At 44.8% G+C, this 15,305-nt stretch overlaps 2 protein-coding genes across 3 annotated transcripts in view; one reads left to right on the top strand and one right to left on the bottom strand.

Annotated features, from left to right (window-relative positions):
• The window catches only part of GPR39 (G protein-coupled receptor 39), a 228,932-nt gene extending 213,872 nt beyond the window's left edge, over nucleotides 1–15,060 (top strand). The window contains exon 2 of the mRNA XM_055260757.2: nucleotides 11,564–15,060. Coding sequence (XP_055116732.1) covers nucleotides 11,564–12,069 — 506 coding nt within the window. The 3' untranslated portion in view covers nucleotides 12,070–15,060. The remainder of the gene's footprint in view (nucleotides 1–11,563) is intronic.
• LYPD1 (LY6/PLAUR domain containing 1) overlaps nucleotides 11,315–15,305 on the bottom strand; it is a 30,391-nt gene continuing 26,400 nt past the window's right edge. Inside the window, exon 4 of one of the 2 annotated variants that reach the window (XM_055260759.2) lies at nucleotides 11,315–12,737. In XM_055260759.2, the coding sequence (XP_055116734.1) occupies nucleotides 12,502–12,737 (236 nt within the window). In that variant the 3' untranslated portion in view covers nucleotides 11,315–12,501. The remainder of the gene's footprint in view (nucleotides 12,738–15,305) is intronic. The other variant, XM_055260758.2, reaches the window with a different exon arrangement.

The following is a 15,305-nucleotide window of genomic DNA, read 5'->3' on the forward strand; positions in this document are numbered from 1 at the left end:
CCTCTAGGAGTGGTCTTGGTGACAGTGATGATGGTGGTGGTGAGTACTGATGGTGGAGGAGGTGATGGAGATAATGATGGCCAAGGAATTTGTTGGTAGAGGTGGTAATGATGGTGGTGGAGATGGAGGTGAATGCTTGGTGATTGTTACGGAGACAGAGGTGGAAGTAATGGTAGAGATGGTGGCAGTGGCTGTAGTAGTGATGTTGGTAGAGGTGCAGGTGAAGATGATGGTGGGGGTGGTAGCGGCATTGGTGTTGGTATTGTTGGTGGTATGGGTGGAGGTGATGATAATGGTGGTGGTGTGGTAGCAGTGGTATTAGTGTTGGTAGAGGTGGAGGCAGTGGTGGAAACGGTGGAGTTGATGTAGAGGTGGAGATGATGATGGTGGTGGAAGCACTGTTGGTGTTGGTGGTAGGGGTGGAGGTGATGATGGTGGTGGGGGTGGCAGTAGTAGCAGTGGTGTTGGTGTTCGTGGTGATGGAGGATTATGATGATGGTGGCCATAGTGGGAGCAGTGATATGGTGATAGAGGTGGAGGTAAGAAAGATGGTGGTAGTGGTGGTGGTACTGGTAGAGGTAGAGATGATTCTGGAGGTGAGTGGTTATAACTGACAGTGGTCCTTTTCTGACAGCTGTCACTGTGGTCAGCACTATCCCTTCAGTGTCTCCTTTGATCCTCCCAGCAGCTAGTGTTATCTCCATTTGCAGATCAGAAGCCTGAGGAGCCTGAACTTTAGAGAGTAAGGCTGAGCATCTTGGTGCTGGGTGGAACTGTTCCAGTCAGGTAGAGGCAAAGCTGGAAGTGTCCAAGGAATCCTTTGTTGGGAAGTCTGTGATAGGCATAAGGAGGGAGGGGAGTCAGTATTGGCCATGTTCATGTTTTGTTCTTCCCAAATCCTCTCCCGTGATAACCCAGTTGTACCCAGATAGAAATTGAGGGTTATAATTGTCAGATTTTATTCCCCGAGGCCACACAGCATAGAGTGTCAAAATGGCCTCCATGCTTCTGCACACATCCTCTAAGTACTTTATTATTTGTCTACAAATTTTCTTCTTTGGCAGCAGACCCCAGCCTTATGCTCTAGGTCTTGGCCTGCAGCTTCACTGACAAAGGCTTGTATCGTCCATGGAGGGGAAGGGCCCCCCTCAGGTGAATTATTTTGGCATAAGTGAATGTCCTCTGATATGTCTTTGGTAAACAGGGTTTTCTGTGTCCTGCTATACCCATTGACTTGCATATGTACTCTGTTTGTACCCCATGGGGCCATCATAGAAACAGAAAAAGAAATGAGTTTTTAGTGTAGAGAACTCAGGGTTAATCAGTAGCAAAGGGGGCTTCAGGTTAAAGGCACCTGCCTTGAAGGCAGTTGTCAGAATCCAAGACTCCTCAACCCCTGTCTAGTTTTCCTTTAGGGCTGAGGGTGCTGGTCTTGTTTGGATGAGAAAGTGATCCCTTCTCTCCATTCCCACTCTCTCCTTTTCTTCCTCTAAGTACAGAGATGGAAATGAGCCAGGCGCTGGGCCCCAAGCTTGGAGGGCTAATACTGGCCTCTTTGGACAGAGAAGCTGGCTTCAAATGGATTCCACAGAGGTTCACCAGAGCCCCTCACCTGGAACTCTCTTTCCCTCCCGCAAACATTTATTGAGCAGCTACTATATAAACATTTTCTGTTACACATTGAGAATTCAACAGTGAAGATGGAGCATGTTGCCCTCCTTGAATTTCTAGTCTAGTTTACACTGCAGTGTTATGATGATGTGAGTAGGAATGAACATTCTTGGTGAACTCATAGAAGGGAACTTGATGTAGATTTGTGAAGTCAAGAAAGGCTCCCTGGAAGGAGTGACATGTAAGCAGAAACTTCTGGACTAAGATCTGGACTAAGTGTGGGCAATTGGTGTGAGATGAATAGGGAGGAAGGAAGAGAGAAGGAGGAAAAGCAGGGGATGAGGAGCGTGTGGTCTCAGCAAAAGAGCAGCGTGTGCAGAGGCATGGAGGCTAAAGAAAATACGTGGGGGAGGGAGCCTAGCAGGTCATGGGGCCTGGGGCATAGAAGAGTGCCATCCTATGCTGTGGACTGAACTGTGTCCCTCTCAAGTCATATGTTGAAGCCCTAACCCCAAATCTGACTGTATTTGGAGATGGGGCTTTTAGGAGCTGTTTAAGTTTAGCTGAGGTCATAAGGGTGGGACTCTGAATAGGACGAGTGAACATAAAAGAAGAGGAAGAGAGCTTCTCCCCACCTCTATGCCCTTACTTCTGCCATGTGGGAGAATGCAGAGAGATGGTGGCTATCTGCAAGCCAGGAAGCCAGCTCTCACCCAGCACCAAATCAGCTGGCACGTTGATCTGGGACTTCTCAGCCTCTGGAACTAGGAAGAATAAATTTCTGTTGTTTATGTCATTCAGTCTGTGGTATTTTGTTATGGCAGCCTGAGTTGACGAGTACACCCCATATCTAGACAAGGGTAGACAGAAACTACTTTCTTGCCTTTAGTCCTTGTTGCTAATTCTATAGCAGTAACAAGAAGTGGTAGCTGGTGTCTGGTTTTACCTTTGGATAATACAGGTCAGTGTTATCTCCTAGCTCACACCTCATTCTCCCTTCTGGGCTGGTTCAGCTGTAAAAAAGACTCCCATGGAGGAAGCTCTTAGCTCTGTGCTCCACCCATGCTGGGCCTCCCCAGGCTGGGTTGGAAGGCCAGGCCCTGGCTAGCCACTCCTCTGCCTCAGTCACAGGCTTTGGGGGCTGGTCCTCCAGGGTCTGGGAGCCCACTCAGGGACCTCAGGAAAGGAGACAGTGGGGAAGCAGGGTCTGTAGGCATGCTTGTTGGTCTCCACACTCCTGAAATGCCCATGCAGGAGAGGCTTGGCTGAGTGCACTGGCTGGCTTCATCTGAGGGCTGCATGATTTTACCAGGTTCTAAAGGGAGCTGGGCCAGTGCAAACACCACCTGCCTGGGAAGCCCCACGTTTGGACTCATGGGCTGTCTGAATTTAGGCACCTCATTCCACTTCTCTGGGGATTCTGCTAGCTCATCAGTAGACTAAACTCTGAGGTCTTTTCAGTGCCAGCATTCTAGAGTTTTAATTCTCTACTATTTATAGGGAGCTGAATTCTATTAACAGTGCAGCCTTTCAGCTGTTAATCAGTGTTTATAAGTGGCATGGCTAGAGCCCGTGTGGTATGCATCGACTTGCTGTTTTGGTTGCCCCAGCTGCAAGCTTCTTCATTATATGCTCTGCAGCTTCCCCGGTGGGCTTGGAGGACATCATGCTCCTCATTACCATCACCCACTCCTGTGCTGTGTGTTACTAGAGAAGTAGCATTTGGCTTCATCTGCCAGGCTGAGAGATAGCTACAGGTTTATGTAGCTGCACCACATTTTAGGACTTACTATCAGTGGATTGAGAATAGATTGCATAGAAAGCCACACAGCTACTTACATTTGAGATCTACATAGAAAAATATTTAGCAGATTCCAGTTGATCATTTATCATGCATCATAAAGGTACAGGAGCACTAAACCACAATGATGACCCTAAACGCCATTTGCTTTGAGTGCAAGTGTCTGTACCAAAGCTTCCAGACGGGAGGGTCTATTTTAGAAATATGTGTTTGTTACAGTAGTGATTGATAGTTTTTCTTCTTGTACTGAAGCTTGTAGAGCAGAATGAAATAGCTGTAATGCTTAGCAAATTGCAGCCCATTTGGAATCTGGCTTCTGTGGCACATTTCAGAGGCCTCTGGCCTCAACGTGGTGGATGGAGTTGCACTGGGGAGAGAGTTCTTTCCTGGGCTCCATCAAACAGCTGGAACAAGGATGAGACATCAAACTATCTGTCTTCATGGACAGAGGCAGCCATCAGTGGCATTTACATTTTGAAGTTGTGGCTTGCGCCTTTCTGAAAACCAAATCCCAACAGTTCTTCTGTCTTCTTCTAAAAGAAATTCCTCAGTAGGAAAAAGGGCAAGAAGGAAGATCTGCATAAACAAAGACCTCTGAGCTACAGGTCACTAGGAAAGTGATTGCAAAGTTTCCAAGAAAGTCCTAGCGTGGACTTAGCCCGTGTCAGAGGACATGGTAACTGGATTTAGCTCTCAGGGAAGGTGCAGTCAGTCCATGGTCAACTGCATCCCATTCATGCAGCTCCCAATGCCTCTCTGCCTTGCTTTGACAAACTCAGCAATGGGTGGAGACTGCCCTCTCTGCCACCTCCCCGTTAGCTATTAAGGAACTGGCTTGCAGCTGACCCAATTGCCTTCTCAAGATGATCCCAATAAATAATGGGAAGGGAGAGGTGTGGGCTGGGAATGGCTGCACATGGCTTGATTTGTGGTGATCTTGATCAAAGATGGGTAGGGAGCAAGAGGGAAAAAGTAGAAGAGAAAAGAGATGCCACTGCTTTACATACTGGAGAAACATGCACAGAAAGAGGAGAAATGGAAGCAAAAAACGAAAGGTGGGGAAAAATAAGAGGAAAGGGAAGGGAAAAGGAGACAGAGGGAGAAAGGATAGGAGAAGAAAGAAGACAGGGTGAGGAAGGGCTATGCGTGGAAATGAGTGGGACTGGCAGGACGGTTGTCTAGGAGTGGAACCAGAAGGAGGGAGTTTGTAGCTACCGTCTGCTTTGACTGTAGACGCTGATGAAAACGTGATGCTTTAAAGGCTTCAGTGACAGTGCTAGGGTCCCTACCAGTGCCCACTGAGCCAGGGGCTCCACCTCAATATATGCTTCTCTTAGACCAGTGTTCTCCAACTTGTGTGAGCAGCAGAGTCAACTGAGGGCTTGTTAATCCCAGATTGTGGGCCTCACCCTCAGAGTCTCTGATTCAGGAGATCTGGGTTCGAGCCTCAGAATTTGTATGTCTAAGAAGTTCCCAGGTGGCGCTGATGCTGCTGTTCCAGGGAACCCTCCTTTGAGAACTCTGTCTCAGCAGTTAAAGACTACACCAAGGTTGGTGCTGATTTGGACACCTCTGGTCAGACAAGGTCAGTGAGTGAGATCAACATCTCAGCTGGCTTGCAGAAGCAGATTGCAAACACTAACATATAAATTGAGAAAGTGCTAAAATCTTTTATTGGATGTATTTGTCTCTTTCCGGCTCTTCATTCAACTAACCATATGCTTACTTTCCACTAGCAATTGCTATTTAAATGTCGGTTGACAAGCAGATGCTCCTCACCTTACTACATGCAAGTTAATTTATCGTCCACAAAGCCTGATGGAGTGCTCTCTAACCATGCTGGTTTCCCACTGTCCCCACCCACCCCTTTGTTGCAACCATACTGAGCCTTGCAGCTCACAGAAGGTAAGCTGCCTTAGTGTTTCTCCATCCCCTGCTCATGCCGTGTCTCTGCTGGCACTGCCCTTTTCCAGGCTGACTCTTACTCTCCTTAACTTTCTGCGTGAATGTTCTTGCCTGTGGGAATGTTCATCCAGCTCTTCTTGTTGCTGCAGTGCTGTTTGGCTCAGACCATTCTCCTAGCCCCTAGAAAACCAGGCTGGGGCCACCTTGTCCAGCTCAGCTTTGTATCATCAGTACCTAGGACAGGATCCTTAATAGGCCCCAGCCATCAAGAAGCAATTGCCAACTAAATAAGCGAAGAACAGAGAACTTGAATGGGGGGATAAAAGGGGGCTGGGGGCTGGGGGCTGGTGGGGAGGTGGAGATGTCTAACTCTTGCTCGCTATGGTCAGGATTAGAGAGAAATTGAAAAATAGAGGCAGGAACAGGCAGGAGGAGGACAGAGCAGACATACTAATCACAGAAATCCTAAATCATCAATCACATACCCCTGCACCCTCAAGGCTTCAATGATTCCGTAAAATGGGACTCCAACAGTAGGTAGAAAAGCTAATATTTGGAATTTATTTAAATTACACAAAGTATCTTTGCTTGGGAGGTGATCAACTTTCCAGATATTTTGTGCTTAATACGAGCTAAGTATCCATTTTTAGTAGGTACTTGTGTAAGATGGATGGACAGATGAATGGATAGAAGAGAGATGATAGATAGACAGATGGAGTCATTGTAGGCTAGGTCACCAAGTCATGACCTGAAGTAATATTTTGTTTTAATCTTCTTTGGCTCCCTTGGGCTGGGACTTTACCTTTCTTTGGGTAGGAAACATGTTCTCCAGAGTTTTGCCAAATGCCTGTTCTTGGAGGACCTGCTTCTAAAACTGAAGCAAGACAGTGCATAGGAAAGGTGTTGTATAGACATGCCACTTGCTGCATCCCATGCTGTCAATGGTCAGCACTTGAGTCTAAAGCTGGAAAAAAAAACCCTAAAATTACAGTTAAAAAAAAATAATGAGCTTGCTTGGCAATCGAGGGTAGAATCCAGTGTTCTAAGTAGTATGGCCACCCTGACCCCAGGAGATCTTGGACAAATCACTTAACCTCAGTTTGCTCGTGTGTAAGACAAGGGAGTTACAAGGCTGTTCTCAAGGTCTCCTCTTGCTCTCCTGATCTCTAATGACTCTAAGATGGAATTCTGGGGAACACACCAGTAGTTACTTTGACTTTAAAGGTTAGAGGGGAGAAAATAGAGCATGGTGTCAGATATATCAATGCCACCATGTCCCAGGCTGCAGAGCTTAATGCACTTGTTAAGATGAAACCAAGCAGGCTGCCTCTAATGCTGTTGAAATGTCAGGCTTCAGTGCAGGGTGTTGTTAGCCATCTGCATTACTTCTGTTTTTTAAACAACATGACTCTGCCAAGAATGAATCTGTGTCATCATCTAATGGCTCTTGTCATTTTAGTGTAGTGATCAAGGAGGAAAAATGAAAGTACTTTATGTGGAAAATCAGGTAAGATAAGAAGGTATTTCATAGCCCAGAGTGCAAGGCTGTCTGGAGTATAATACAGATCTATCAGTAATTCAGTTAACAGAGTTTACCTGCTTTACATGAGTGAGTTCAGTTCATTGATCTTCATTCAAGTTCACACTAAAGTTATTTAACTGTGGGCTGCACATTACACCACACAGACCAAAGAATTATAGATTTTTTCCAGATGTGATATACAAATCCAAATTGATTGCAGCCAAACATGCATTTAGTCAAATCTTTAATACACTCTATTAGGGCGTGAATAAGACTTTAAAGCTTTGTCTTAGCCACAGGGTAGCTGGGCTAGAGTAGAACCAATTGCAAACAGCCAGAATAGAAAGTTACCTTGGGATGCAGTGTTTATTCTCAATGGTGCATCATCTAGAACAACAAACTTTTTTTAATGTAAAAATGAGCAATTACTTGTCATTATAAAATGACGAATTTTACAAGGGGGCAAATTTGGTTTTCTTCCTCTGAGAGGCTCACCTCCATTACCATGCTCACTGGTACATGTCTCACGTTTGTCATCAGCTGTACCTGTATGCCTAATGCTCCATTTTCCTAGAGCAAAACTATCTTTCAAAACACAGGAAGAAAAGTGCCAGCCATTTTTCCCACCTCCACCTCCAGTTTCCGCCACCTCCGGTTGAGGCAGGGGAAGTTTATCCCAACAGCCCTGCCAAGTAGTTCGCATGATCTGCATTATTCTAGGAATTATTCTAGGATAGCTAGGCAAAGTTTAGAATGAGAAATGCAAAATACATCCTTGTGTTTTCGGGATTATTTCAGTTTGAAATGATTTAGAGTTCCCTTATATGGAAGGCTTTCTAGGAAAAGACTGGCTAACCCTGTTCTTCGCTATAGCTGAGAATGCATACTTAGAGATTGAATTCAGCATTGGTTGCATTGTAGTGTAATAAATACAGGCTATGTGGGAGGTTCCTTGAGGTTTCCTTGGTTTGATATAACTCTCTGGAACGTGGTTGTTAAAGGGACAGTTGGGGGAATGGGAAGAGGGGGAGCCTTGCTGCTCTGGGAAGGGGCTAGGAAGGATTCTTTTAGTGGGTGCTGTCCAATACTGTGGACACTAGCCACATGTGTCTGTTCCCAGCTGAGGCAAACTGTAAGAGTAAAAGCTATGCTGGGTTTCAATGACTAAGCATTAAAAAATGTAAGACGTTTCATCAATAATTTTTATATTGATTGCATGTTGAAATTACATGTGAAATAATTACTGTGGGGGTGTATCGGATTAAATAGCAGTATTAAAATTGATTTCACCCATCTCCTTTTCTCTTTGAATGTGGCTGCTGGAAAATTTAAAACTACATATATGGCCCACATTCTGTATTTCCAGTGGACACCACTGTGCTATATCCATTTTACATGGTGGAATTATGGTGTTTACTTTCTTCCTTGTGTTTCTGTATTTTTCAGACTGAAAGTATGAATAGCAAACAATATTGTGAGAAAAAAATACACAGCATGGATTTTGGAGTCTGGCAAAGATGTGTCCTAGCTATTGCACTTGGGCAACTAACTTTCTCTGAGCCTGCACTTCCTCATTTGTTAAATTAACAGAATAACAACTATTTTGACCTCACCAGGTCACAGCTCTCCAGGTTGTTGTCAGGAGTGAGAAATGCATGGGAAATTAGCAGAGTGCTTAGCACAGAAACTGGCATAGGAAAAACTCAGTAATATTCTGCATTATTATAGGTTATTTCAAAACACCCATCTGGTGCACAATATGAAAATCTGTCTCCATTTCTAATTCAGCTCTTTGTCTCTCTTGTTCTACAAGTTAGTCCTTGCTATTATATCTACCTACTTTTACACCCAGAAAACTGAACATCCCCTTCTTTGCCTCATCATTGCGACTCTGAGTTGGTTTTCTGTTACTTGTTCACAGTGAGCTTCTTCCCACTTATTTTTGACTTCAGAGCAGGAATGTTATCCTGGCTACAAACCACACCACAACTCTTTATCTATCCCTGCCCTTTGCCTTGTACCTGGAGGCTGGGTCTTGCTTTTTACTGAACTCTGCTGCTTTTGATAGGGGATGATCAGTGAAGGACAATTGACACCAGGCCAGTGCATGTGGGAAGCTGTCAGGAGAGTAAGGGTCATGTAAACAAGAGATCAAGAGAATAAGGAGCAAAGACAGGACAGAAGAAAAGCAATGTTATCATTCTCTCCCCTTGTTTCACAAGCCTGCCTTATCTTCTCATTGCCTTTGTCTGTTGGTTTTAAAAGCTGTGCTATGTTCAGCTCATGGTTAGTACAAGGTGTTTCTCATCGCCTTTCTAGATTCTCACTGCCTGAAGTACAACCTCCTACAGTGTGGCACAGTTTTCACATCTAACACCGTGCAATTTCCATATACTGGGCAATAACTCCTCAGATGAAGATGGTTGTACATGTTCTCTGAAGTTCAGTGACAGGGAAGAGAAAAAAAATACAAAACTTTGTGAAAATATGTGGCTTCCTCAGGTATGGTCTTTCTCCTAGTTCCTTCCCAACTAATGTGATGAGCCTCTCAGTCAGAGCTGGATGAGATGCAAACAAGCAGCAGGAACTTAAGATGAATTTGGAATAGCACAGGTGGCTGGGAGCACCTGTACTCCTCAAAGAAGTGGAAAAAAAGTCTCTGATTTCTTATGTATTTTTTTAAAATCAAAGTTTTTTTGTTGTTGTTGTTCCTATCCAGCATCTGTAACTAGGTGATTCAGAATAAACTCTTAAATTAAGGTGGTATTTTTTTAAGCCATTTTTCCATCAGATCAATATGTTACTTCACCTATTTTAGTCTTAGATTTACTGGATGTTCTCAGGATAGCAAACTCAAAGGAAAAAATAAGCAAATTGGTTTATATTTCAAAGTTTAGGCTGGGAGTTGATAGGAGAAACCTGTGGAAATTAACAAAGGAGAAGAGTTTCCAAGGCCTGCCTTGCTCACGTACGGGTTTGTGGAGGATTTGAACACAGCTAGGGTCCCCTCCAACAGCTGGCAAGGAATGCTCAGGCCATTGCACACAGGAGGCTCAACTCTGGATGTGTGAGTGTGGCTGTTTTTTCCTGGAGCATGTATTTATTGGTTTATTGAGACAGTTTCACTCTGTCAGCCAGGCTGGAGTGCAGTGGCACATTTGTGTCTCACTGTAGCCTTGTCCTCCCGGGCTCAAGTGATCCTTCCTCCTCAGCCCCCCAAGTATCTGAGACCACAGGTGTGTATGTACCACCATGCCTGGCTAAGTTTTTCTATTTTTTTTTTTTATAGAGATGGAGTCTTGCTGTGTTGCCTAGGTGGGTCTCAAACTTCTAGGCTTAAGTGATCTTTCTGCCTTGGCCTCCCAAAGTGCTGAGATATCAGGCATGCACCACCATGTCTGGCCCCCATTTATTAATAAGATATTTACCAAGGGTCATAGGCAGGAAGCATTCATTGCCAACTGTCACTTCCCTAGGGTTTCTAGAAAATCAGAGGATTGAAAATGTGAGGAAATGTTTCTTACTACGATTGAAATGTAGGAGAGGAAGGAAGCATTTCTGAAAATGCAAATCCTGCTTTAACATAGCAGCTCTCTACAGGAGAATTTATTCTGGGTGTCTTGGCTCCTTATGAAAAGAGAGAGCAAATGCTTCACAGATCCCCTGATCTTCCTTTTTTTCTTTTTTGCTTTTGTCACTGTAACTAAACTCTCATGATACCTGTGATTTCAGTTGTTTGTGGTCTATGTAGCATCTTTATCTCTGTCAGAATTGGAGAACTGATGGTGGTTACATAAGTTGGAATACAAATATGTGGGCATGCCAACAAATGTACATGCAGTAAACATTTGATCTACAGAAGGGGCCTTTGAGTGGTCTCTTCTCTAGGGCCTGATTGATTGCTTCTGGGCTGTTGACCGCACAGCTCAGTGCTGCAAAGGAAGGGAACATGTTACTGGCTGAACTTGAAGGAAGTTTTATGTTTGCCATCTCTGAATAATTCTTTTTCCCCACATGAGGGTGGAAGAGATGATGTATCTAAAAGTGTCTGAAAAGAAACACATGTGCTGTTGCAGATATGAGCATCATGATTATAGTCATGATTATAGGTGTGCATACCTAGCATGTATATGTCCAAAAAACATTCTTGGTGACAGGCTGTTCCTGATTTTGCTTCCCCTGAAACTGAATGCAAAACCAGTGTCATTAAATATGCTGCTTTGTTGCCATAATGTTGTCATAAGGGACACTATTTCCATTTGATTTAAAAATATCACTAGGTCTTCTTTGTGCAGACATCCTTTAAAATACAAACACTGCTTTATCTAATGCAGCTATACTGTATGTATACATCTTTTTCTTTAAAACAAAAAGACAAAGCCAGATTTATGGATAACATAAACTGCTTTCTGGATACGCAAACAAACACCAATGAAAACATTTTTTTTAAATTAACAGACATCAACCAGTATAAATACACTGTCTAAAGCATTTAATGGTCTTTAACACAGCCCACTCCCCCGGGTTTGAAACAGTGTTAAATTCTCTCTTGCTTGTGGCAAAAGAAGCTGTCCAGTTCAACACTGAAAAATTGGTACCATTTCCTGGCCAGTAAGCACAGAACAGAGGGGCTAAATATTTTATGGTTTTATTTATTTGTTTACTGTATTCTCATGCTGTGTTTTTCTCTTTTCTGTCTCTCCCTCCTGCTCGTGTCTGCCCAGGGCTGATTGTGGTGACATTGGCCGTATGCTGGATGCCCAACCAGATTCGGAGGATCATGGCTGCGGCCAAACCCAAGCACGACTGGACGAGGTCCTACTTCCGGGCGTACATGATCCTCCTCCCCTTCTCCGAGACGTTCTTCTACCTCAGCTCGGTCATCAACCCGCTCCTGTACACGGTGTCCTCGCAGCAGTTTCGGCGGGTGTTCGTGCAGGTGCTGTGCTGCCGCCTGTCGCTGCAGCACGCCAACCACGAGAAGCGCCTGCGCGCCCACGCGCACTCCACCACCGACAGCGCCCGCTTTGTGCAGCGCCCGCTGCTCTTCGCGTCCCGGCGCCAGTCCTCTGCAAGGAGAACTAACAAGGTTTTCTTAAGCACTTTTCAGAGCGAGGCCGAGCCCCAGTCTAAGTCCCAGCCATTGAGTCTCGAGTCACTTGAGCCCAACTCAGGCACAAAACCAGCCAATTCTGCTGCAGAGAATGGTTTTCAGGAGCATGAAGTTTGAATGTCAAGCGACGGAGCCTGGAGTGGGAACTGGCCCTCCAGCCTCAAGAAAACGTCACTCTCACTCTGCAGTCTCAAAATAAACTATGCCCCCATCAGGGATGGAATGGACACTGGAGGCTTTGCAAAAGGCAGATGCCCACCTCAGTGACTTCTAAGGACTGACTCTGCCAGCCTGGCCTTGACTCTGGTTACACAGACATGGGGGTGAACTTTCACTCCACCTCCTTTCTTCAAGTACATACTGAAAATCAGTCAGACTGAATGTATTCAGAATGCTTTACACCGAGCTCTTTCATTATTTGCACAGGAACAAAAAAGAACACGGACTCCCGCTCCCTACCCTTACCCAGAATTAAAGGACACCCAGAAGAAACTCAGGGAGGTGGGGGGGTGGAGAACGATGCAGGAGGGGGTGGCATCTCCTTCAGCTTCAGCAGTGTGCCAAGAAGAGGGCTAATTTGAGGAGCAGGATGGTGGTGGGGAGCCCTGGCCTGAGGGCTGAGGCAGAACTTCCCCTTTTCTTGGGCCTTGGCCCGTTGCAAAGAGGGGTGTTGCAGCAGCTGATGCAAACTGAGTTCAGTTTCCCTGGGGAGCAGAAGGACTGGTACCCGGCAGAGGCGATGAGACAGGCCGCTGATGATGCACAGGACTTGCGGTACATGATCCCTGTAACAAACACAGACCCAAAGGAGCTGAGTTAACGTGCACTGGCAAAAGGACAGCTGTCCCTCTCAGCCCAAATCCAAACGGACAGCTCTTCCTTACTCCTCCCACAGACCACTGGGTGAGGTCAGGGAAGTGCTTCGGATTGTCTCATTGATACTCAAAACACATAAGATAGACGGTGAAAGAGACAGGCACTATTTCATTAGTTTTAACGAAACTGTTGCAAAAGCGATTTGAGATGCCAATACCTGTGAATACCTGCTAATATAGAGCTGTTAAACAGACTTACATTTTAAGTCAGAGTTGACACTGTGTACGAGACACAGCTTTTTATTTACTTTTTTTTTTATTCAAACTGTCTCATGCCAGTGAGGACCACAAGCAGTGCTTCTACGTTTTATCTCATTTTGCTTTATAAGCGGCCACAGAGCGATGGCTCTCAACTATGTTGATGAAAGCCTGGAGTTCTTTGAAGACAGACCAAATCTCAAAGGGAAATATTTCCCTACTGAAGGGGTCCTGAGTTTTCCATGGGATTTAGTGAAGGGGAACCTGGCTGACCGTGTGTCCTTCACAGTCTTATTCTAAGGAGAGATGCTCTGTCCTCAGGACACATGGTCATCTGCCAAGCTAGTACCATGCAGCTAGCACTCAATGACACACACTGGGTGCAAAAAAGAGCTTCCCAAGAAGACTAGGGGGGGCCTGTCTCTCTCAAGGAGCATGTGTGTCCTGTCAAGCTGTAGTATAGTCATCAAATTAGGGTGTCTTAATCATAAAGGTGGAAGTTTATTCAATTCAAATAATACTAGCTAAACTTATTTAAGGGCTTCCCTGTCTCCCAGGCACTATTCAGACACCCTTAGTGTGTCAGCTTCTTCACTACCCCAAACAAACCTACAAGGGAGGCCCTCAGGATGATTACACCAATTTTACAGATGCGAAGCCTCAGGGCTAGAGAGATTTAGTAACTTGCCCAAGGTCACACGAACAGGAAGTGGAGCAGCTGGGATTTGAACCCAGCATTCTGGCTGCATGCTGTCAAGACGCTGTTACTGTATAGCAGCAAATTGGATTGCCAATTAACCACAAAAATAGTGGGGATTTTTTTAGGGGGAGCGGGTTTACTCTGAAGATAGCTTTTGTTGTGTAGGTGTGTGGCTTTTTTTTTTTTTTTTGAGACAGAGTCTCGCTCTGTTGCCCAGGCTGGAGTGCAGTGGTGCCATCTCGGCTCACACCACTCTCCTGCCTTAGCCTCCCAAGTAGCTGGGACTACAGGTGACCACCACCACGCCCGGCTAATTAATTTTTTGTAGTTTTAGTAGAGATGGGGTTTCATTGTGTTAGCCAGGATGGTCTCGATCTCCTGACCTTGTGATTGATTCTCCCGCCTCAGCCTCCCAAAGTGCTGGGATTACAGGCATGAGCCACCACGCCTGGCCATATGTGGCTATTTTATACCAATGAATTATTTTTTTGGACAGATAGTACTTATTACTAAAGCTAGACTTAGAATTAACAGATCTTAATCCTGTTTGCTGCCTTGCACAGCTGAGGGATACAGCATCCCACTAGGAGCCAGGGCTCCTCACGCACTCATTTCCTGCAGCGGTGTGGGCGGGTGTGGGCAAGTGTGGTTTTGGTTTTGGCTCCCTCCTCCTTGAGAATTGCCACTTTGGGTGCTGTAGAAACAGTAAAGAATGAAACTGCCTGAAACTTCCAAGTGGGAGGTAAAGAAGTACTTTAGATTTACCTTAAAACATGCAATTTTATGTCATTTTTTCCCCTCTAAGTGCATGTTTGTAGGGATTGATTTTCTAAGACCATTACAAAATCCTGGAAGGCAGCTGCTCTGGTAAGATAAAGCCGAAGTACAGAGGATGCCTGTATCTATGTGTGGGAGGCACTGTTTGATTTCTAAGGAATACACTTCAGGGAATTGCCCATTTATAGATTTCCCATAGTCTCTACATTTGCCATCCATGGCCCTTTTTAGGAAATCATTCTACTCTTTTTAAGTATGAAAAATACTAACTAACTAACTGGCATTTATTTGCCACTTCTACTACAATGAACTTTTTTTAAGTAAGTGAATTTTTAAACTTTAAAAAAAATATTTGTTTTTCTCTGTAAAAAAGTTCAGTCAGTAAGGCGAAAATGGGCCCTGAATATCCCTGCCTGTTCAGGCCCTCCGCCGTGTTCCCCTAGAGGCAGATGCTGTCATCAGTGTGGCATGCCTTCTTCCAGGCTGGTTTCTGTACATTTACATATGTGCCCATGGAGAAATAAAGTCCGTGTGTTTGCACACATTTGTTAATAGTTTCACATGCTATTCTGCAATTTGCATTTTTATTTAGTGACATGGCTGGGAGCTTATTTTTAAGGCGAACTTTGCAGGGTTAAGCATCAGTGATGAGGTAGGTTAGTTGGATAAATAGTGCATGTCCTTATGAAGAGATGATGGACTAACAGAGCCATAATCTTTAAAGCTGCTGAGACCCATCAGAAACAATTTATCTTCCTAAGGAAAGTTGGGGAGAGGTACAACCTCTCAAGTTGGTGGTTCAG

The sequence above is a fragment of the Symphalangus syndactylus genome, chromosome 22 (genome assembly GCF_028878055.3).
Source record: "Symphalangus syndactylus isolate Jambi chromosome 22, NHGRI_mSymSyn1-v2.1_pri, whole genome shotgun sequence".
Taxonomy (NCBI): domain Eukaryota; kingdom Metazoa; phylum Chordata; class Mammalia; order Primates; family Hylobatidae; genus Symphalangus; species Symphalangus syndactylus.